Genomic DNA, 24161 nt, shown 5'->3' with positions numbered 1-24161 from the left:
CTTTTCTTCCAGAGAACGCCAGGTCCCAGCGAGCAGCACCAGGGACCAACTCATCTGCTCGGAGCAGAGCGGCTCCAGGCAGCCCCTCGTGGCCCAGGCTCCATCCGTGGCATCTGACTAGGGCTGCTGGACTCGGATGATCCTTGTGGGTCCCTTCCACCTCAGGACACTCTACAGTTCTGAGATTCTACGCTCCTGCAGAACTCAGCCATGTCAAGTGAACACAACATCAAGCTCCACAGCAGAGCCACAGACACACCTCCAGCTCACACCACACCAGCACCACAGCACGTTCTTCATCTGGTATTTTCTACATTAAATTTCAACTGCACAGTGGCTTTGAGTGCAAGGTACTCAGGACAAGGCAAATTAAATGGCTTCTCCCCTTGCTTACTGCCTTTGTAGTCCTTAACAATAAAAATATTGTGTTACCATTGAAACAGCAGCAAACGTTTCTCACTAATCCATTCTTAAGGAAAGAATACACACGTCGTGCTTATTCTATCCTGGCTTCTCATTCAAGCTGGGATTTGTTATTACTCAGCAAATAGTTTCCACAATGGCAGAGTGACTCAGACTTTCCTGGGTGCCTCCCTCTGACTGCAGCTCTCCAGAGCTCTGTTACTCATTTACACTTCCAGTGAACTATCAAGAAGCAAAGTTTTACCTCTTTTACTACCCGGTAGTTGTAGCTGCTAGTACTTTCAGGCTTTTGAGACTTGCTGTGACCTTCCTGAGGATAAAATCAGACAATTTATTAGTAGCTTATACTACTGTCTACATGAAGGCTAAAATTACCGTTCTAGGATAGCGCCCGCTCTCCTCCTGGGAAGGACTGTCATCCTCCAGCTCTGACAGCCTCAGAAAAACACACACAATTATCCTGTCAAGTCACATTGACCTCTAGGACACAAAACAAGGTGAGGGAGGGATGATTTCAGAGGCAGCAACCTCCTGTCCTTTGCCTGTCACATTCTGTCTCTAATCAAGTCTCCCCTCAGAAAAAACCCCTTCCTTTCTCTCCCTATTGTTATTGAACTGTCACTGCACAAATACCAAGAGATTCCTCACAGCAATGTGTACAAGAAAAGCAACAAGTGGATTACTTGTATTTACTTCCAGCAATAAAAGTTCCTAAACCAGGCACTGCTTCTTGCATCCCCTCATCCAATCTTTCCTATTTGATTGCAAATTACATGAAAACAAAAGATGCTCAAAGAGTTCTAAGCCTGATGTGCATGTGGGGAAATCCTGTGTAATCAGGTAGAGATAAAGCACAGTTCTCTGCTGTCATTTAATCAAGTGCCATGATCAAAATGCATCACCTGAGCAGCTCACAGCTCTGCCCTTACCTTACTTGAGGTACTTTTGACTGCACAAATCCTGTGCCACCCATCAGTGCTGAAAGGACACAGCTGGGGAGCCAGAGCAACCCAAACCAACCCTGTCAGACCCTGAAGGTGACACCTCAGGGGCTGCCACTGGGCACCACCTGGCTCAAGCTCTCCCCTCACTCCTGCCTCAACCTGAAAGCAGTGGAGAGAACCTCACCTAGGCAGGGTGCTGGGAAGATGGGCCTTGGCACAGTTCTGACAGCAGCTACACCCTGCAAATACCCACCCAAATTCACACCAACACAACCCAATTACCTCTTTCTTCTTGTGCTCGTTTTCACCTGGCACACTGTCCATGGCCTCATCAGGACCTTGGCCTTTGTACACCCAGAGCTCAGATTTCTCCACTATTGACCTCAGCTGGTCCAAATCTTGTTTGATCTGCTTGTAGTTGTCAACATCTTGGCTGGTAACGAGCAGTTGAACCTTACAGGGAGGCAAAGCCATGAGTTGCACAAAAAGGGCTGGCTTCAGCTGCCATAAATACATCAGATGAGGAATAACCCTCTCCAGACACACGGGTACCTGCTTGAAAGCCTGAAGGACTTCTTGTCTCTGGCTGAAGTGCCTGAAGAGCAGCTGCAAGGCACCAGACACCAGGGGAGGGTAATCGTGCATCGTTAAATGCAGCAGCACCCGCAGGAAAGTCCTGCCCCCATGATCATCCAAATCCAGAGGGGTGTTCTCCTCACTGGAAACACAGGAGTCAACCAGCACGTTAGACTGAGGGTCCCAGCAGGTTCTAAGACCTCTTAGCAGTGGCAGAAAACCTTTTTATCTTACTTTTAAATGAGGGGGGAAATGGTACTGAGATTTTATTGCAGCATCGAGCTGGGATGCACTAATCCTGCACCTTGGCTTTCACCCACAGCACAGAGCCCTGCCCTGATGATCCTTCTGGCTGAAGAGCCCCTGTTGCTGATCTCTGGATCCAAATGGACCCACTCTGAGCTGCATCAAAGCCTGTTTAGGAAAATGAAGCCATTTTCCCAGTCCCCACTCCTTGGGAGCCCTCCAGCCTGGGGAGTCCCCTCGATTAGCACCTGTGAAGAGATACTTTCCTTCCACCAAAGATCCCCTCAGCTTGTTCCTCAATGTGTTCAAAGTCCAGGGCTCCTGAAAAAATAAACAAGACAAACACATGAGGTCAGAGTGGCAGCAAAGATGTTTTTCCAGCTTAAGAACATTTCAAATGGCAAGTGGGGACCTGAAACAATCATCCCATTAGCCCCTAGAAGATTCCAGTCTTCCCTAAGCCACACAACCTCATTCCTTGCCAAATAACCCACCTGGGACATTAGTTGGCATCTCTTGACTACTGCTTCCAGTGGGGGATTCAGACATCTGGGCATTGCTTTCATCAAATTCATGTTTAAATATACAAAGCAGGCAGGAGATCCTGTAGTCCAACCGCACATTCAGAATAAACTGATGACACAGAAGTAGGAAAAAAGGTGAAATAATCTGTGTATTTCCATCACATCTACAATTCACACAAAGACATAACTGAGAGAGATGTGGATTTAACCTGGAAGAGTTACCCAAGGTGGAGAGACCCTGGCACAGGTGCCCAGAGCAGCTGTGGCTGCCCCTGGATTCCTGGAAGTGTCCAATGCCAGGCTGGACAAAGCTTGGAGCACTCTGGAAGGTGTCCCTGCACATGGCAGGGAGTGGAACTGGATGAGCTTCAAGGTCCTTTTCAACACAAACCACGCTGGGATTCCATCTTTCCATGATATGTAAATATCACCTCCAAAACCCCCAGAATTCAGTAATATTTTCCAGGGATTTCAACGAGCATGATACACACACATAATAAACAGTGATGAGTAAAACATTTTGGCAGGGTTTTGGTGCCTCATTCCTGTGTGATGCTGGCATCCTCACCCCATCCCCCAGGAAAGGAAAGCAGCATTTCCATCTCCATCCTGAACATGTGCTGTGGCACAGGAGCAGGACCTGAGCTGCCAGGAGCCAGGCTGTGCCACACCAGTCACCACTTCAGCTGGTGGTGAAACCTCCAGCCTAGCAGAGACCACCTTCCCCATGGTCTTCCTCTCGAGGAAGGAGCTACAAAGCCAAGAACACTCAGAGTTCTTGCAGCTTTTGGGGGAAATGCTGAATGCCAGCTTGAACAGCCCCTGGTAGCAGGGAATACTGGCACACTGAAATACCCCCTGCACATGCCAGGCCACAAGAGAAGCTCTGGCTTGAGCTGAAATTAGCAATGGTGCAAGGAAGGAATGGAGCCTCCCCTGTGCTGCATCTGCTGCTGAGGGAAGGGCAGAGCCTCCCACGGGGCAGGGGGAAGGAACACCACGGCTCTCCTGCTGCTCTCCTGCCTTCACCCACCAGGCTCTGGCAGCAGGCTGACCCCAGGGCTGGCTGACAAAGCTGCTGAGCACAAAAAGGACTCCCACACCCACAGAGGGAAGATGCATCTCAGTGCAATAATTCTGAGTCAGTAATGAGGAAAAACGCGTGCATCCCAAAGAGTTTGGGGTGAGCAAGTGAGAAAGCCAGAGATGGAAGAGAGAGAGGCTGGCTGTGCATGCTGAAAACACATGGCAGGCTGATGGCTCTGCCAAGAGGAGTCTCGAGATCTCCCTGTTCCTCAGGGCACTTCAGATGGCCCTGCAGACTCAGGGAAACTGGGAAGTCAACAGGGTGGAAAACGACAGCTCTGCCTCAAGTCAGATACTCACAAATCACTGCTAAATACATCAGTGTATACTACAAACTCTTTTCTAATAAATTCTTTCAATAATGGCACAATATTGTCATAAACAAGTTGGGAGCCCTGTGCCTGACAAGGTCACCCTGGCAATACTTTCCCAGGCTGAGAGTCAGAAGTACATTAAGAGGCAGCAGGACACAATTAATGCTGGAGGACAGCACCAGGAGCTGCATCCGTGTGGTACCTGGAGTATCTCGATGATCTTCAGCTTGGTGTCCATGACCAGGATGTCCTCCTTCTCTGGCTCACTCTGCTTGACATTCCCCTCGGGGGCAGCTGCCAGGGGAGTCATGGGCAGGAACCCCCCGCCCCTGAGCACCACCTGGGTCATCAGCTCCCCCACGCCGTGGATGGACCTCATCACATTGCTCCCTTCAAGAGGAAACAGCCAGGGTTAGCGTGCTGCAACGGGGCTGCACTGACAGGGCAAGCCCGGCCACATCCTGCAATGGGAAACTCTTCTAACATTACACATCCAACCCTGGGACAGGGGAAGCCAACAGCAGCACTGCAGTGCTTGGAGAAGCCCCCTGCCCGTTCCCATCACAGGCACAATTCAGCTTCAGAACCAAGCCATGGACACAGAGGAGATTTCCAAACACAGCATCACTGGAGGGGATTGTTCTGTTCTGCTCTGCTCTGGGGCAGCCTCACCTCCAGTCCTGGAGGCAGTTTTGGGGGCCAAAATGTAAAATCTAGATGTTAGAATGCACCTAAAGGAGGCTACAAAGATGGGGAAGGGACTAGAAGAGAAATGATACAAGGAGCAGCTGAGATCTCTTGGTCTGTCCAGATGGGGCAGAGCAGACTGAGGTCAGACCTCACTGGGTCCCCTCCCGAGGGGCAGCTCCCAGCTCTGCTCCTGGGACAGGGACAGCACCCAGGAACAGCTGCAGCTGGGCCAGGGCAGGTTTAGGATGGATTTTGGGAAAGGTTCTTCCCCAGAGGGTGCTGGCACTGCCCAGACCCCCAGGAATGGGCACAGCCCCAGAGCTCCAGGAGCTGGAGGGATGCCCAGGGTGGGATTTGGGGTGTGTGCAGGGCCAGGAGATGGGCTGGGTGATCCTGGTGGGTCCCTTCCAGCTCAGGATGTTGTGTGACTTCATTGCTCCACCCCACAGTGACATTTTGAGATGAACTAGAGCCACCCAAGCACTTCCTGTCCTACACTTTCCAGCCTTACCTTTACTTTCCTCGCCTTTTGCCATCTTGGTAATAGGGAAGATGGTAGTGATGTGCACACAGTCTAATATAGCAAGGAGGATTTTGGTTAGTCTGAGGAGGTCACAGAAGTTGTAGAAACCAAAATATATCAGATTTCTGGCTAAGTTAACAACCTACCAAAATAACAATAAAAAGCCTGATTAATACTGAACATTTTGCTATCACAGTCAAGTTGTCTTAACACAGTGACAAGATTAAGAACCTGGCTGAGGGTCACATTTTATCACAATATCTGGGAATTCTGCAAGACTGTCTAGTTCTACATCACAGCAGAAAGTTTGCTACTTTCCTACAAATACTGCAATGCTTGCAGTTCACGTCTGTATCTGCAACTGATATTCTACAGCTACAAAATCAGACTGTACTTGTCTCAAAACAGGGCAAGACTAGAGGGAAGGTACAGATAATTTTATCACTGTCTTACAAAAAAGATATCACAGCCATAAAGCTGAGCTTTGTAACTTTCAAGCTATAAAGCTCCCCCACAAGTCCACCCCATAAAGACCCACATAAAAACATCACACACAGGGCAAATATTTAATGTAGCCCCATTATTAGAAGCATATGACATCAATTGTATTTTTTTTTAGGATATTACAGCTTTTTTTTTTAATTAATGATTATTTGCTGCACTGATTTGCAACATTTTATTTGCACAGACTATTTTAACAGGTCAGTAAGTCACAGGACACTTTTCTCTTGGTGAACATCACTATAAGCTCTGGAGACTCTGTGCATGCAAACATGTTTAATTTTGGAGATATTTATCCCAGTAAAGCCTGGCTTTGCAGTAACACCAAGAGCCCAGAGAGTAAACAAGGCTGCTGCAAAGCTCAGACAAACTGACATGCATTAATTGTATTTCAAGAACCATCATTGCAAACTCAAACTTGAGTGGGATTACTTGCACCAGGAGAAAGGAGCCAGCTGAGGCTCAGCACTCACTAATTACACTCACTAATTACATGCCAAACTACCTGGTACTGAAAAAATAACATTAAAAAAAAAAGGATAGGATAAAATCAGAACTGGATAACTACCTCGAAAGTGAGCTTATTTTTCTCTTTATCAGAGAAAGGGAACCTCTGACACACCACATCTCTTAAATATTCCTCTACAAATTCCATTGTTTGTGCAAATCTCTCCTTAATTTCATCTTTGGAAGTTCCACTGCTATCATAGCTGAAGAGGGGAAAAAAAAGAACAAAACAAAAAAGAAAACAAAACAAAACTTAGCATGCAAATACACAGGGCTCTTTTCCCCCCAGTACAATTTGTCATTGGTTTGTGAAAATCTAAGAAGAGCTAAAGGCTGGTAAATAATTTATCCAAATGAGGGAGTCAGGACACTGACACCAGAATTTCCTGGCTTTTGTTGGTTTATCCCATATGCTCATTAAGTACTATTTTAAAACATCTGAGGAAAACAAAAAAAAAAAAAAAAAGATAATTTTGTCCCAAAAAACACAAAAAGCAACCTCATTATTTGAGTGGAAACAATGACAAGTGATGTGCAGCACTCAGGAGAATGGGTGGCCAAGAGAGGCTGAGTGGGGGCTGTATTTTTCCTCCAAATAAAACCAATATATATGCAAAGCAGATATTAATTTTTAATATAAATTCTAGGGTTTTTTCTCAGTATGTGCAGAGTGACTTTGAGAAGGACAATCCCACCACCTCCCACAAAATACTTTTGCTTCCTGTTTGATCACTTATCACTGGTGAGCCTCTGCCAGAGCTAAAATCATTTGGTTTTATATTTTGGCCTTGAAATTTGGTTTATTATCTACTGCATCTCTCTCAGCAGAGAAAACCAGGCTGGCAAGGAGGGAAATACAAGAAACCACTGGACACCAGTGTTAACGTTGACAAGACTTAAATTCCTAAGATGTAACTTTAATTTTAGGTGTTCATTTTCTCCAACTGAAACAAATGAGCTCTGAACAGTTGAGTACTATAAATTTGGAATTATTAATTAAAGAGTTAATACAAGTGGTCAGAAACCATGTGCCTGCTCCAGCTGTGGTTTTGTGTAGGTTTTTGAGCACTGCGCCAGAGGATTTTCCACTGGAAGTTCAGCAATGTGTCCTTGTTTGAGCATCTCCCCCCTTGTTTCTGCTGGTGGTGGTGACCTCCCATAAGGACAATCTGTCCTGAGGGGACCACACTCAGAGGAAATGGCCCCAAACTGGGGCAGTTTACAGAGATTTTAGTGGAAATGGCTTCAATGGAACAGTGGTCAAGCCCTGAACAGGGGGCCCAGGGCAGTGGTGGAGGCACCATCCCTGAAGTGTCCCAAAGATGTGTGGATGTGGCACTTGGGGACATGGCTCAGTGCTGAATGTTGGACTTGAGCTTGAAGGGCTTTCCCAAGCTTAACAATTCTGTGTTTCTCATCCAACCAAATGAGGCAGGAGGAGAGATAAATCCCCCTGCTCTGCCCAGGTCCAGGTCACTCCATGGTCACATCATTCAGACACACTGTGACCACTGAGCTCACCCCACACACAGGGAGCTTATTCCATTCTCACCAACACCTTACAGGGCGTTTCATTTCTTTACAAACAGCAACTCTATAAACAATGGACGACTTCAGCACTGATGCTGCCTTAAAACCCCACAGCTGCTGCACATGGGTGAAACCTTGTAAAGCCACGACTCAGGCCTGGCGCTTGGGCTAAGCACAGCTGATGGCTGGATGTGTGAGAATCAGCCTGCACATCAGAATCAGTCCAGCCATCATCCCTGTCCCATGGGAACCAGCCTGCACCTGGGAGAGGAGGGACTGGTACCCGTGGGAAGCACCTTCTACCCAGCACACACGAACGCAAACACCTTTAGAGAAGAGAGACTGGCGAGCTCTAACCAATGAAGTGGGCAGCAACAAGCGACTGCCCGACGAGAATTAAACAGGATACTTGCAGAAAACCACATAAACACGAGCAGTGAAGAGGGGGGGTGGGTGGAAAGCCACGCTGAGCATGCCAGCTGTGCCAGAGCACGGCGCCAGCCGTGCCAGAGCGCAGCGCCAGCCGCGCCGCGCGCACTCACTCGTCGATGGCGATCTCGGAGGGGATCTCGGACCAGAGGCGGGCGTACTTGACCGGGGTCACCTGCTCCTGGGGGTCCCTGTCCACGTGCATGTGCAGCATCAGGCGGCAGAAGGAGGCGCGCAGGTCGTAGGGCAGGTTCTCGTCGGCCATGCAGCGCAGGATCAGGTCCACGTCCAGCTGCCCCGAGATCTCGTTGATGGCCAAGTACTGGCGGTCAAGGCACATCCGAGCAAAGAGGTTCAGCTGGTATCTTTGGGGGGAAAAAAAGGGAAAAAAAAGAAAATTATGTGTTAATCTATGTAGGCTTGAAGATTACGCTTTAATTTCCTGTGTAAAGTATATATAAATATACATACACAATCTACTTTAACCCTTAGAAACAAAGGCAAATTCAAGCAAAGAGGTTCAGCTGGTATCTTCAGGGAAAAAAAGAAAAAAAGAAAATTATGTGTTAATTTATGCAGGCTTGAAGATTATTGTTCAATTTCCTGTGTAAAGTGTGTGTGTGTGTATATATACACACACACACACAATCTACTTTAACCCTTAGAAACAAAGCACATGTAAATAAGCATATATACAGTATACTTTATATACATAAAAATATACATATAGTGTATATATAAAGTTGGTATCTTCAGGGAAAAAAGGAAAAAGAGAAAACTATGTGTTAATTTATGTAGGCTTGAAGATTATGGTTTAATTTCCTGTGTAAATTATATATAAATATATATACACAATCTACTTTAACCCTTAGAAACAAAGCACATATAAATACATAGAAAGTATACTTTATATATATAATATATATAAAGCAAAGCATAAATAAATATAAAGCATATATATAAAGTATATATAAATATAGTTATACTGTGAAGTATATTGATATACCCTTGTGTATTAATAGAAATAAGATTACATTGTCTATTAATACAGCTCAATCCTTACTGTGGAAAGAATAAAGCACTTATCAAACACTAGCAAACAGTGGAACAATAGAATAAGTAAAACAGCATAGCACAAATAACATAGAATCACTCATTAAATATCATAAAATCCCTGAAGGCTCTTTAAAGATGACCCTGTTTCATCCCCTGCCATGGCAGGGACACCTCCCCTGTCCCAGGCTGCTCCAGCAGGCTCAAATAAAACCAGGTATGAGGAATGTTCCTGCAAGAATCATTTCAATGAAAGCAACAATTCAAAACAAAATGGTTATTTCAACAAATAATCTAGTTGTGCTTTCTGCACTGCCACAATTGAGCCTGTCAAATGACTCTCAGGGGTTTATAACCCAGACACAGGAATTCGGTCTGGGCTGAAACCTGACCTCACACCATGCCAAGAACTCGGTGTCTTGTCAAGGCATCTGGAAACCTCACCCGTGTCAGAGCTGCCCAGAGCATGGCCAGGGCTGTGCAAACAGCCCTGCACACCCAGCCTGGGGCACCAGCACACAGAAACACATACAAAGTATGATGGATTTATTTACAAACAGCTTCATGCTGCTGCTGCTGGCAACACAGGGCCACTGAAGGCTTGGGGAGAAAGCAGGAGGCACAGAGAACAGCAGTGACTCCTTGCAAACCAAAAGCAAAGCCATCCACACACCCAAATCCTGCAATCCCCAAGGGCACAGGGAACCCAGTGGTCACCTGCAGGGCATTTTCCAACACCCACCAGGAGGACACCAAGCACTAAGTGCCTGGGGAATCCAACACACTCAAAGCCTGAACTATTTTTTAAAAAATCAGTTTCAACTGGCTCATGTCAACACCTGGACTCCTCACCACGAGTAACTTTGTGCTTTCAGCTCTCACTGCTGAGAGCCTCCACCCTCCCTCTCTGAAGGCTGTTTTGAGCACGGAGCAGGAGCTTTGCTGCCCAGCACAGCCTGCCCAGGCAGCCCTGCTGTGTGCTGCTCACCTGTAGTAGCTGAGCACGTCCCGATCCTCCTTCTGCCCCTCCTTGGCGTCCTGGGCCAGCTCTCGGATGCTCTTGCTGCGCATCTCCTTGTTGCTGTCCCTCCAGAACAGCCACACTTCCTCCTCGTCCTCTCCAACCTCCAAGGCATTTTCTCCACTCGACACCTCCTCAAATTCAAACCGTGAGAGCACCAGCCTGGGGGAGAAAGGGAGGTTACATTCCACATAGATCCTTCACATCTCTTTTAAGACACTTGCTAAAATCCATCTTGCCCTTTCAGCAGTAGCATTTTACTACACCAAATCATTCGGGCGTATTATTAAAAGCATTAGATTATAAGCTCTCCATTCAGCCTTAAAAACGATGAACATTTCAGCTCCTTTCAAGTGAAAAAGATAAAGAAACAAGGAAGTTAAAGACGCATAATAAGGGACTTTCAAAACCTTCTTTAGAGGAGAACTGGATTCAAAGATCATTCAACAGACCAGGAAAAGACATGGGAAAGAAAAAATTGATTCATTCTGTATCCCATAAATGCCAAGTGGATCAGAACTTCTTTCTGTTTATGTGATGAAATAACTAGAAATAAATCAGCTGCCGATACTAAAAAGGCTTCCAGCAAAGAAAATATCAACACCTGAAAAAATCCCAAATTACATACTCAAGGACAAATAAGTGATGTACCAATGCTAAGAGTTCGTGGAAATAAATACAGCCTTTATGATTTCAGGACAAGAATTAAATGTGAAAGTCTACTCTCAGCCATTTGTGTTTGAAACACTACCTGCTTCCCTTTTGCAGTATTTTGATATGGTTGTCTATTCCCTAGTACACATATTGAATAAAGCCATCTTTACCAAAGACAAATGGGATTTGGTGCCTGCTCTGAGGCCTCAGCAGTGGCAGAGCAGAGCTGGAGACCCAAACCCCACCTCAGGGAGGAAAGGTGAGCAGAGCCAGAGCAGCTTCTGCTCTGCTGCCAGCTGAGCTCCTTCAGAGCTGGGGGAGATCAGCCCAGGAGGCTGCACACCCCCCTGCAAAGTCTGGGTGCTTTGCATTAAATAGGAGAGATCTGAAGGATTTCTGCCCGCGGGGCTGAGGGTGCACCTGGCAGACACCTGCTGTCCCCAGCCCTGCTCCGTGTTTGAAGAGGATCCCACACAATTAATTCCCTGCTTCTCTGGGACGTGCCAGCAGCGTGCTCAGCTTTGAGCCACCTTCCCTTCTGCTTCACACCAGGAGAACCATGTTGAGAGGCACGGACTTACTTGGTTTCAATGAGAATGTCTGCATTGGAGGGGTTCAGCACGGCCTTGCAAATCAGCTCCTGTGTCACGGGAATAGACTTGTTCATGGAAACGCACAGATCCGAGAGGTAATCCAAAAACCTGTTGGAAAGCACGAGCCAAAAGGGTATCAATCACTGCTGAGATCTCAACTGAAGCAACCTACATTTCAGGAAGCAAACAGTCAGAACTCCACTTGAACAGTGCAGAGCAAGACTTGCTGCCCGAGGGGACGGCAGGGCGAGTGCCAGAACACAGCGAGCTGGCTGTGCTTCCTCCTGAGCAAGCTGGCAGGTACAGACTTTTCCCAGAAGGAGAAGGGTAATCACATATTCAGAAATGCAGCTCTCACCTGGGCTCCCTATTTTTCCTCACGAGACTCACGAAGGTGTCAATCTCAGCAGCTGTGATGTGCTTCTCCAGGAGCTTGCGGTTGTTATGGAGCAGGGCTGTGATGGTGTCCTCAGCCAAGACATCATAGCCAATCTGCTTCTGCATGAAGCCAAACTGCTTGGCAATGTATTCCTTCAAAACACACAGGCAAGGAGGAAGGGGGTGTAATTAGCCCTCAGAATTTGAAATAATAACAGAAAACGGGTGGATGTTTGTCAATACCAACACTCCAAGGAGCAAACTGGGTTAGATCCAAATTGTTTGAAAGAAAGCAAACAATGACAGACAACCTTAACACCTCTATCCCTCTCTGCTGGGCTAGACACAGTAGCAAGGCATTTATACTTATCTGACAGGACCTTGTTTTAATACATGGCAACAAAAACTGAACAGCCTTAATTTACAGGGCAACTTTCAATGGAGCCTTGCAGTCAGCAAGAGTGAAGTCCTGTAATTCAGCTGTGTGGGACAGTTAGAAATTCTGTTGTTTTCTTAAATCCCAAATTAGAACCAGTGCTAATTACATTATAGTTTCTTTACACTATAGTTTCCATAGTATATTTTTTATAGATTAAAAATACAATGAAATTGAGCAATCCCAAAACCTCTTGCTGACTGTGCAGCCACAGCAGAGCAGGGTTTCCTTTATGGGATAAAGCTTTTTTTATCTGAGCAGAGGAACCACGCTGGTGCCATTGATCATGAGAGAGGTATTTCCAACCTGGTTTTTCCTGTAGTCCTGCTGGGAGTGCCTGAGCACCCTGTAGCAGAGCCTGCAGATGTGCCTGAAGGGCGCGTGGCGCTGGTCCCCCAGCTCCTCCAGCCGCAGCATCGGCCCGTCCCCGCTGTCCGTGAAGGGTGCTTGCAGCAGCTTGAAAATCTACAGATCCAGTAAAAAACACACACACAGCCCCGTGAGGCACTGCCTTCTCCTGCTCGTACCTAGCGGCAAAGCTCTGTGCCTTTGTAATTCAAAAGGAACATCAGAAATAAGCTGCAGTCACCACGGCTCTTGGCCATGGAGCAGCCCGGACAGAAGATGCTCATCTCCTTATTCAACACCATCTGCTGGAATTTTTAGTTCCAGCAACGGTGAGCCGACAGCCCACTGCCCAGAGCCTGCTGAAAGCTGGAAACTCACAGGACCTTTTGGCCCCAGTAATTTGAGACCAAATTTTCACAGAGTGGCTTGGGCTGGAAGGGACCATGAAGATGATCTAGTTCCAACCCTCTGCCACATGCAGGGACACCTCCCACCAGGCCAGGCTGCTCCAAGCCCTGTCCACCTGACCAGGCTCTTTTTTCCAAGAACTCTTCCCACAGCAGAGCTCAGACAAAACCCCTGCCTACCTGCTTTAGAATATTCTGCTCTCTCATCAGCTTTTGCCGTTCTCTGTTAGGTTTAGAAAACACCACCTCAAGGACATCCTGGCCAGAATTAGTTCCACCAGTAACAAAGTAGACCAAATCCTCCAACAGTTTGGTAACAGATCTATGGAAAAGCCAGAAGCTGTTAACATGAGAATACAAATTCTATGTGCTAAAAGAGCAATGCCAGGGTAACTTTACACAGATTTCCAAATGCTAAGTGAAAAACTAACACCAATTAGAGACTGGATAAAGCTTAGAGGTTTGCACACAACTTAAAATTAGAAACTAATGCTCCCCCATTGCTGCAGCCTCACTGTCCAACAGTGAGTTTCCAGAGCAGCAGCAAGGCAAGAAAATCCCTTTAGGATAACTCTACACTTGCCAAGTTCTATCTGGCACTTCTTTCAATTGCCACAAACCATAAATCAGGTGATAATCTCTCCCAAGGCCAAATAAAAGGCACTGGCTATGGAAGCACACGGCCCTGGTGTGACACAGCCACCCCTGTGCTCTTTTTGTGTGGCCCCATTTTCACAGACACGGTCAGAGGATTTGCAGCAGTCACATGTTCAGTCCTCACAAGATGGATTAGGAATTCCCACACTCCATTTGCAGAGGTATGCTGGGGATTAGTCCCCCAGGCTCACATTTCTCATGTTCTCACTTCACAGAGGACAAGGAGGGCTGGACAGACCAGGCCTGAGAACCTCCACTATGGAACAACAACATCAAATCCCAACAAGGAGGAAACCAAATCCCTTTTCTATCACTTACTTTGATAAAACTGTCAAAGAAACAGTTACTGGCTACAGGAAGCAACATTATCTGATCTCAATTCTGGTTTCCTTACCTCCTTTCGTTCTGGGTTATTGTTCCCTTTTCCAGCTTGCCAGCAATGGAACCTAAAACTTTGCTTGCATCATTTGCAAAGTCCAAGTCCCGAACCTCTGCAGGCGAGACTGGCACTATAGCAAAAGCTTCTTTGTCCTCCTTCACTGGAGAGGTCCCAATCTGAAAGCCAGAGAAGCTTTATCAGCAAACCCCAAGGCAGGAACAAAGCAGTGGCTCACACTCAGTGATAATGAGACAGAAAAGGCACACTGTGCTTAGGCAGCATGAGAGCACTGCTGAGCCCAAACTCAGAACACTCTGTGCAAGCTCAAAGCTGTCCCTAAATTCAAAGGAGCAGCAGGTGAGAAGGCAAAATGTTTCTGTAGCCAGTGGAAAAAATATCCTGCTCCTGATGACTGTTGTGGAGTAGAAACTGAACAGTGTAACTAGAAAAATTCCAGGAAACTGAGCCATTAAGAGCAAATATTTTGCACAGGCACTGTTCATTACTGTCACATGCTCGGTTTGTGACAGGCACAGGGAGTGAAACTCCTGCCAACACCACTTTTGTGGAAGTACAGGAACCAAAGGATGTGCTTACACAGTCACAGAACTTACTTTGAGCATCACAGGTTTCTCCTCCTCTTTATCAATAGGGATGTTGGTGCTGTGGACCCAGGTGTTGGTGCAGAGGTGCCTGAGCCTCACGTAGGAGTTCCTGAAAGAAAGTCAGGAGTGCCCCAGCATGAGTCAGCCTCCCAGCTGGGAAGTCTTTGCATTGCTGGGATTTTGAGATGCTGGCAGGAACAAGTGGAAAAGAAGTGTCATCTCTGTACACACTGCATACCACAACTGGAACAACATTCTTATTGCCTTAGCTCACCCTGTGAATTCACCTGAGGAAGGTTTCTCCTGCAGTGAAAGAGATTCTGCTCCAGAACAGAACCACAGCCACTGTGAGCTGCTGTAACAACTGAACCTCTTCCCATCCTCACCTTTCCACTGCTGTGAGCTGCCAGCTTCTGCCCTTACCTCTGGGGTTTTCAGCCCAGAACTCCCTGATACTCCAAAATATGGGTACCTGATGATTCAGGGAGTTGCTGAATAGCTGGAACTGACTTGCTGTGCTCTCCCAGTGGGAACAGCAGCAAAGAGCTGTGTGCAGAGCGTGGCACCTGGAAGGGTGCAGCAGCTTTTCAACAGCAAGAGGTGCCACAGGAACAGTAAAGAACACACAAACAACAGAAAATCCAGTGCTAAACAGTTGGTGTTACATCCTAACACAATACAGACAGGTCACAGGAATGAATGCCTTGACAGGACACCCAAGGCTTTTAGTCCCAGACCGTTCCTGGCAAGGAAGTCACTTAGGAAGTCACTTAGTCTCAATTTTCCCATCTGTAAAATGGTGTTCTCTTACTTATACCTCAATTGTAAAGCATTCAAGCCAAGCTTCAGGCATTTTCTCATTATTTCTACATTCATTAGAGGAGGAACCTGATTCCAGAGGATAAAAGGAAGGCAGTCTGGGGCAGCTTGCCTTTAAAAACCCACAAAAACCCCCGAGCCGTGCCGAGGCCGCTGTACCTGGGAACCAGGCTGTCTCCCCCTCGCAGGGTGGTGGGGTCCAGCTCGAAGATGGAGGAGATGTCATTTCCCTCGGGCACAGACACCAGGGAATAGGCCATCTTCTCCTGGGGGCCCCGGCCCCGCCGCGCCGCCTCCTGCTCGGGGTCCAGCTGTGGAGAAAGGCCCCGGCCTCAGGGGAGCCCTGCAGAGCCCCCCAGGGCCCCAGACACACACGGGGGGCACTCTGCACCAGGGGGTGGCTGCAGGACACCAGCAGCACCCACAGGACCTGCCCTGGCCAAGCACGCCTGGCTTCCCCCCTGAGTGCCAGCACAGCAACTCGCCCCCAGCACGGAGCTCACGTCTCACAGACAGTGCCAGGAGAGACAAACCCCCCCAGCCATTCACCCCGCACACACTGGGAGCTCTGACAACACACAGCAGCTGAGATCCCCAATCCTGACACCACCAGCTCTCCAAACATACCCCACACATTGCAATTATCCCTCCAACCACGTAATTAATGAGCTGAAAACATCAAAACCCGGCCACACCGTGTACCAACAAGCTTGCTGGGAAATAATCAGCTTCAGCAGCAAAAATGGGAGCTACATCCATCAATCCCAGGCAAGAGAAACAAAAAGCCAATCAAGGAATTGGAAGTCCTGCTGCTCACGCTGCAGCCTGTGCTGCTCTCAAGCACAAAAACGTGTTCCAAAGGCTATGGCACAAGAAAGATCTTTATTCCCAAGGTTCCAGCAAATCCCCAGCCTCCTCCAGCAAAGTAAAGATACATCAATTGGATAAACCCTGGGGCTTCAGATGGAATGACAAAAGGGCAGGAAAAAAACAAAGATGAACTGAGAAAAAGGAACAACAACTTTCTCCAAATCCTCTCCTAGGGAACTCCCAGCTGTCACAAGTCCCTGAAGAAGCTGCTCACTGTCCTGGCACACAGGAACCAGCTGTCCATGCACAGCCACCTAAATGCTGGCTGCCATTCTCAAGGTGACCAAGAAAGCAATTCCTCAGCTTCTCTGTGATGGTGGCACCCAAGGGAGTCAGCACTCAGGCACCTGCCTGTCACAGCCCTGCTGCCAGGCACTGCCATCCTGGAGCAGATGGAAAAGGTATCCAGTGCTGCTTGTGCCTCAGGATACTCCCAAGTTAACATATTTGCAGTCAATGAACTTGGCTGCAAAGCAGTGACATTTAAAGTCTGATTTTGTACATGGGAACAGGCAGTTATCTGTATGGAACAGAAATACACTTTGGGAGTGTGCCTTCAAGGGAAGGAGCAACTCTACACTCAGAGTCCATCTGGAGAGAAATTCTGGGAGAAACTCGCTCAGTTGGAATGAATTCTCTGAATCTCAGCTGTCTCCTTCATGCCCCCCAGCAAGGGGAGGGAGCACAGTGAGGGACACAGCTGCTCTGCCTGTCCTTTGGGAGACAATTGGTCACTTCTCCAAACTGGGGCAAAGCTGGACACGAGCAGCAGAGCAGAAAGCAGGAAACGGGGCAATTCAGGGAGCGCTGAAATTCAACCCAGGGGTGACAGCAGCAGCTCCTTCTGCTGCTGGAAGGTGGAGCTGGCACCTCACCCATGCCCATGGAAACCCTTCCTGCACAGGGACAAGGAGAAAGCAGCACCCCGAGCAGCGAGCTGTGCACAGAAACCATGCAGACAGCTCGCACTTGGATCAGGCTGGAGTTTGGATGAAGTTGGATGAAGCAGCCCACACCCTCCTGTCAGCAGAGGATGACAAACGATGTGGCAGCTTCCTGTCAGAGCTGAGTTCTGTGCTCCTGGTCCTGTTCTTGCTGGTCTGTTTTTGCCATCTAGTGGTGAAGAGACAGAGCAGGGAAAAGCAGAGAGCTCAGACAGTGCATGAATGTTACCCATGCACATGCCAGCAGGACACATCACAGGGGCAGCGTGTCTACCTAAAGCCCCTCAACACTGATTAATTCTCAAAAAATTAACCCAACAAAACCCCTCAGAACTGGATTGCCCCCACATCCCAGAAAACAGCTATGGGTGGGGTTTGTTCAGCTTTTTTACCGTGTTTACTGCAGTCAAGCTGCCAAAAGCCACCAAGTAATCAGGAAAACAGCTCAATATCTGAGGGCGAGGGAAGCACTTTAATGGCCAGGCTATAATGAAAAATCCTTTTAGGAGGAAAAATGCACCCTGCAGGATTTCCAAGCATCACATCCATCTCTTAGGAACGGAAGGAGTAGCTCTTTGTCATACCCAAATGGTGCAAATCCTCCATAATACAGGATAAATGACCAAGAAAGCTGCATAAGCCTATGATCAGATCCAACTAAATAAATAAAATCCACAATGCAAAGTGCTGTTCCAGTTTTCTCCGTTGTCAACTCCTGAAGCCACGTTGGTTCCCTCTGACACCAAAGGGAAGCTTCTGTCAATCCAGAGCACCACACACTCAATCCTTGACACAACAACATTTACTGACAACACAGACTGGCTCCCACAGGAAAACCAGAGGAATGGCACTGGAATCACCCTCCCCCTGCCATTCCTGCTGTTATCCTGCTTTCCTGAGACAAGGTACAATAACAGCAAATCTGCTCTTTAACCCGAGGTCAGACAGGCACAGCACTGGGGGACCCATCTGGTGCCACCTTGATTTCCAGCCCACGGCAGGACAGAGCTCCAAGGAAGCAAAGGTTGAGGAAACAGGAAGACAGAAAAAGATGCCACAAAGGGAGGAGTTGAGGGGGGTTCAGGTAATGTGGTAATTCAGTTCCAAGTGGGTTGTTCTGCACTAAGGTGTCAACACCCACTCCTTGGACAGGCCTTGAAAGCCTCCAGAGCATTGTCAGGTTTTGAGTTTCTTCACTACCAGTGAATTCTGGGCCAGCTGTGCCCTGGCCAGGGCAGCCCTGGGGCTGTGCCAAGCCCTCCTCAGCCAGGGGCAGGAGCATACCCTTGCCTATACTTACTGAGGATTGACACTCCAGGTCATCTTCCTCATAGTCAGGGTTTACCTGATGGAACAGAATCACAGGCAGGTCAAAACTCCAGCACAGCTGCAAGGGGCAAACAGCCTGAGCATCACTGGGCCTCGTGGCCAGCAGAGCCCTGCACTGCTCCAGGCATGCAGAGCACACTGCCCACACCCAGCACGCCTCACCAGGCTGCCAATCAGCCAAACAACCTGCAAACGTGCAGGGAGAATTGTCTCAGTCAGGAGAACCACTACAGGAGCAGGAGGACAGAGTTAACCAAGTTCATGCTTTATTTTTGTTGTTTAAATTCCAAGTGGAATTTCCAGCTAGAAACTACTGGCTTGGAGAAATCTTTTAGAACAAATATTATTCTAACCAGGGATCAGGTGAGCAATCTCCTCTGGGATGTTCTTGTATGATCTAAGAGCAAGTTTTTGTTTTGGCTGATTAGAAAACCCAAGATTTACTGGAAAAGTGCTACGGTGGATCGCTACTGAAAAGGATTTGCAGTGTGCATGTGACAAAATGCTTCTGGTTTTCCAATCTGCTTACCAGAAGAATATAAAATGGGATATTTAATCTGGACTTCTATCTGCAGTTCTTACAGACTGGTCTGAAGTCAGTGTTTTCATTTTATACTCAGTTCCACGATTCTGCTCAAAAATCAGTGATTCAAGAGAAATTACCAACACTTGAATTCATTTCCCCCCAAAGGCTTTCAGTCATTTACCATTTATTCATCAGTTAATAAAGTCCCATTGATTCCAGTGCCCACATGACAGGATACTATTTAGTGCCTATTCTTTGCAGGAGAACTTCTTGACTCTAGAATTCACACAAAAAGTGTAATCAGCTCATGACTACCCCAAACCACGACATTCTCTCAGCTCTTCCATCTCATCTCCTACATTTACCACCTATTTTTATATGAATCCAAATGACCACTCTCCTCCCCTCCCCGTGTCCAGCTCCAGGGTGGGAAATGACAGATTTTGAGCAGGTGCCAGAGGAGGAGAAGGCAGTGTGAGGGCAGGCAGAGGTGCCAGCCCAGCCCACGTACCTCTGCTGCCAGGTAGTGCCCCGTGGCCAGGTGCTTGAACCTGAAGAGGCTGTTCCAGTAGCCAGCTCCTCCCCGGCAGGGATCGTGCTGCACCACCTGCAGGGACAGGGACAGGGACAGGGACACCCCTGGAGAGCAGCACAGACCCCCCTGCCAGCAGCACCTGCCTCCTTCCACAGGCAGGGAAGGGCAGACACAACCAGGGGCTGAGGAAAGACAAAGCCAGCTTTTATCTGTCACCAGGAGTGTGCAGGGAATGCTCTGAGCTGGCTGGGAATAGCTGCCCTCAGTTTGTGATGAATTCAGGAAGGGGCTCTCTATGTGCATGTGTTGCCAGCTCTTGAAACAAACTCCTATAGAAGGCCACAAATCCATATGGTTACAACTCAATTTTGGCTGTTTAAATTGGATGAGGGAAGACACCTGGAAATATTTCAAATGCAACAATGCTGTACAAAAGAATTAATATTTGTATTTACTGACAAAGTGGGGCAAGGAGAGCCTCCAACACCTGTAACCCCATATTGCCTGCTCTGTGGGTTAGGGTACATCTGATTCCTAAAGAAAACTCATCACAGCTGACCTGTACCTTTCAGGGAAGAACTCTCACCTGCCCAGGTAACTGCACACACATGGGGAGTTACCACAGACTGATGCCAAAATAATGCTAATTACAGGCAGACTTTCATTTTAAATACTGGAGAAGCTGAATGTCACAGCAGATACTTCTGGAAAAGGAATATAAAAACACCTACCCAGCATTACAATTTATTTTTTGATTCTTATATGCACTTCATAATTGAATCAAATTTTTAAATCATAAACCCATGCTAATAATACCAACAGATTGAGGCTATTTTCAGAAGCCACTGATGGCCAAGGTGTTAGTCACTCTGTTTAAAAGCCAAGTGAATTTAAAAAGCCACTTCAGACAGACTGGCAAGGGGCTGCAGCCTCCTATCAGATGAGGCTATACATAATCACATTATTCCACACCAAAAATAGAGCCTTCAGTACACTCAGCAGGACAGTGGAAATTATAAGCTGTTGTTAAACTTCAGTGACTGGTAAGAAAATGACCTCACTGATGTTTCTCTGTGCCCTTTTCCTGAACTGTGAAGCACCTGAACTCGAGAGCTCTGTGCTGAGAGCAGAGCTCCACCATCACTGTGCACAGCAAGTGAAGGAATTCTGATTTCAACTTGTAACACCAGCAAAGCTCTACCTAAAGCGAGAAAGCCAGGCAGAGTGTTTTAAACAGGAGGAATTGCTCGTAGCAAGGCAGCCCCAGCCTGGCTGCAGCGCTCACCTCCACCTCCCACAGGGCTTTGGAGCTGGTGGCAGACGTGGCCGACTGCCTGCCCGTGGTCCTGAGGAACACATGCTGCTTCTTCCTGTGCTCGTCGCACGTCAGGAACTTCTCCTGCTCGGCGTGGAACAGCCTCACCACGTCCCCCTGGCAAAGGCAGGCAGCAGGGTCAGCAGGGGCAGTGGCCAGCAGGGCCCCAGCTGCAGGCAGGCACAGCTCTGCCTCTCACCCCTTTCAGGATGTCGTCCTTGTTGTCGCTCCATTTCATGAAGAGCACGATTTTCCAGCTGGTGTTGCAGTTGACTGAGTTGACCTAGGAGGAGAATGAGACCATCAGTCCCACTGTCCTGTGCCTGCACAAGGTCCTGCCATGAGCAACTGTTTGATTTTATACTATTTTCACCAGAACACTGCAGGCCTGGCTGCATTGCTCTGGAGAAGGAAAGCCTTTTCAGTATCTGCCCCATAACAAGTAATTGCAGAGCTGACCTGCTTGGAATTCACTTGTTACACATCCGTGCTGTAGATTTAACATTCTTCACAGTGACTAGTATGGGGCACATCACTGTGCCACAACTCCTGATTTTGAAGGAACAACTTGCTTTTAGCCAGTCATGCAGAAGAGATCAAACTCAAACCTCTGCCAGCGCCCAAGAGAAAGCAGAACTCCAAAACTCATCCTTTAAGTCACTGATAACCAGGATAACCATTCCCACTAAGCAGTGCCACGGGTACCAACCAACTTGCTGAATCCCAAACCACATACAAATGGGTAAGCTGAAGCACAGAGAGGTTTGTAGAGCTGCTCCAGCTCTGCCAAAGTCCCCTTACCTCATTGCATCCCGGATTATCCACAAGCTGATGGCTACTGGCATGGAGAGGCTGGCCAGCATTGACAGGATTCAGGACTACTTTGTCTCCAATGACAACCTGCAGAGAAGTGCAGCATCAGACGAATTTGCACCCCGAGAAAGCTCTTTTTCTTCCTTTTTTTTTTTTTTAATGGGAGCCATGGGAGAAAATCACCTTTTTACAGTCTGGAGAGATGCCAGGCTGAGTATTCCACCAAAATTCTGCTTTGTTCAGAATTTAGCTCACCAAACTCAGTGACTGAGGCAAAAACCCCTGTGCTACTGGACTCAGAGCCTTGCAGAACAAGCAGACTGAGCTCTGGTACAGATGGGGCTACAGGACAAATGATGGCTGACTGATAAATTCACTGTGTTTAGGTGCCAAATACACCTGGCCTGAACCCCAGAGCACACTGAAGCTTATGACCTCCTGGTTTTAGGAAGATTCCATACCCAAGTGACTCAGCTGTTGCAAAAGAAGGGATTAAAATGGCAAGGCATTTAAAGATTTCCCGTGAGCAGGAGCATTTCACTTCCTTATTACCTCACTCCTCACATCCAAAGTGATGACGAATTTTGATTCCAAGCTGACAACACTGAAAACCAAGATGCTAATTATTCCTTCCAAACCTCCTGAAGGAGCTCAACACTTCCTACCATTTTGAATTGAGCAGGAATTGTGCAAGGCCAGCCTAATTAGGTCCCTTATTCCCTCCAATGTTAGATCATTCCACGTTTCCAAAATACAAGTTACCATAGCAATTTTCCTCCCCCTCATGACAGCATAGCAAAAAGGTTGTTCCTGCATCATCATCACGCCCTGAGAGATCTGTGCATTGCATTAATTGCAAGACAGGCCTCCCAAGTGCAGGCTGTGCCCACAGGAGCAGTGAGGAGCCTGCTGCCAGCACTTACACTGTCCCCGATGGAGCGCAGTTTGTAGAAGGGCTGGATGTAGAACCAGGAGCCTTCATTTCCAGCTTCATCCAAGGTCACCCTCATTGCATTCTTCTCTAGCAGAGCTGGAAGCCTCTTATTTACTGTTAAGTATTTGTTACTTTTTAAGTGAAGCAGCTAGAATAAGAATCAGAGTTCAGTTCTAAGAATGCTCCTCTTCCTCCCCTCAATAACCCGAGCGTGCACGAGACAACTGCAGTGCTACCCAGGGGTGCAAGGTGAATTCTGTGCACATGCTGAGGGACTCAGGCACAGCTCCACTCACACTCAGACACAGAAAAAAACACCTCCAGTTACTCCAGCTGTCCCTTGCCCAGCTAGGACAAACACATAGAGATGCCCCCATCACTTTACAACAAAAAAAACCCAGGACCAAAACTTGTGAAATGCTGGGGACTAAGTGGCTCTTCCTGGTAAGAGGCAAAGCTGCTCTTCTCTTGCTTTGCTTGGTCTGATCTAACAAAAAAAATCTAAATACTTCTATTGATTTTCCTTCTCTGTGTCAGTTTATGACTTAAGTGTCAACATTTCACTGGGAGAGGATATTTGGTGTTGCACATGTGCCACCTCCCAACAACTCTAATGAGGGCTCTAACAAAGATTTCTGAAAGAAACAATCAATGCAGACCTCAAAGCCAATTAACCCATAATAAAAAACTGATCTCATCAGAGATGTAACAGCCAGGCCCTGCTTCCCAGGATCCCACTTCAGAGCACAGTGAAACCTGGCAAAACTACAGACCCTTGATCATCAATTCCACAAATCTGAAGTCCACTGAGCAGGGAATTTTCAACTAAATCCTCTCCAGCTTGCACAGATGTTCATAGCCTACCTGGATGACATTCCCATACTGGATGACTGTTCCCAGCAGTTTTCTGTTTTCAGTTTCATTCTGTTTCTTTTCCAAATCTGCTGCATGCTGAAATTAAAGGAGAACAGTTCAATTGCTGAGTGTTTTAGAAAAGGGGGTTTTACAAAACTCCCTTTTCTTCAAGATTATTTCAAAGGACTGGAAAAACAGCAAGCATCTGAAAGAGCCTAATTTCCTCTTTTTCCAGCTTCCAACAGTGTAATTTCCAATTCCCTTTTTCAACTGTTTGGGGAGATAGACACACGTCATTTAAGTAACCCGTAATTTGGGTACAATTGGACAAAATTCTGGAATAAAACATGAGATGAAAAGCTCAGGCAAGACAGAAGGCAGATACCTAGGGAGAGAA

The 24161-nt window shown here is 47.4% G+C and overlaps 1 protein-coding gene across 1 annotated transcript in view; it reads right to left on the bottom strand.

Annotated features, from left to right (window-relative positions):
• Positions 1-24161, bottom strand: part of ITPR1 (inositol 1,4,5-trisphosphate receptor type 1) — a 157217-nt gene that overhangs the window by 84467 nt on the left and 48589 nt on the right. Inside the window, exons 5-28 of the mRNA XM_064433143.1 lie at positions 23774-23860; positions 22899-23057; positions 21964-22062; positions 21362-21445; positions 21133-21279; positions 19824-19919; positions 18758-18802; positions 15803-15954; positions 14834-14933; positions 14235-14395; positions 13364-13505; positions 12735-12893; positions 11973-12145; positions 11603-11722; positions 10335-10529; positions 8407-8658; positions 6396-6537; positions 5315-5468; positions 4316-4503; positions 2684-2822; positions 2452-2510; positions 1920-2081; positions 1650-1820; positions 668-733 (exon numbers count right to left, since the gene is read on the bottom strand). Of these exons, the coding sequence (XP_064289213.1) occupies positions 668-733; positions 1650-1820; positions 1920-2081; positions 2452-2510; positions 2684-2822; positions 4316-4503; positions 5315-5468; positions 6396-6537; positions 8407-8658; positions 10335-10529; positions 11603-11722; positions 11973-12145; positions 12735-12893; positions 13364-13505; positions 14235-14395; positions 14834-14933; positions 15803-15954; positions 18758-18802; positions 19824-19919; positions 21133-21279; positions 21362-21445; positions 21964-22062; positions 22899-23057; positions 23774-23860 (3252 nt within the window). The remainder of the gene's footprint in view (positions 1-667; positions 734-1649; positions 1821-1919; positions 2082-2451; positions 2511-2683; positions 2823-4315; positions 4504-5314; positions 5469-6395; positions 6538-8406; positions 8659-10334; positions 10530-11602; positions 11723-11972; positions 12146-12734; positions 12894-13363; positions 13506-14234; positions 14396-14833; positions 14934-15802; positions 15955-18757; positions 18803-19823; positions 19920-21132; positions 21280-21361; positions 21446-21963; positions 22063-22898; positions 23058-23773; positions 23861-24161) is intronic.

This window comes from Passer domesticus, chromosome 9, assembly GCF_036417665.1.
Source record: "Passer domesticus isolate bPasDom1 chromosome 9, bPasDom1.hap1, whole genome shotgun sequence".
Lineage (NCBI taxonomy): Eukaryota > Metazoa > Chordata > Aves > Passeriformes > Passeridae > Passer > Passer domesticus.
The sequence above is the reverse complement of the archived record's forward strand: the minus strand, read 5'-3'. Positions and strand labels throughout refer to the sequence as shown.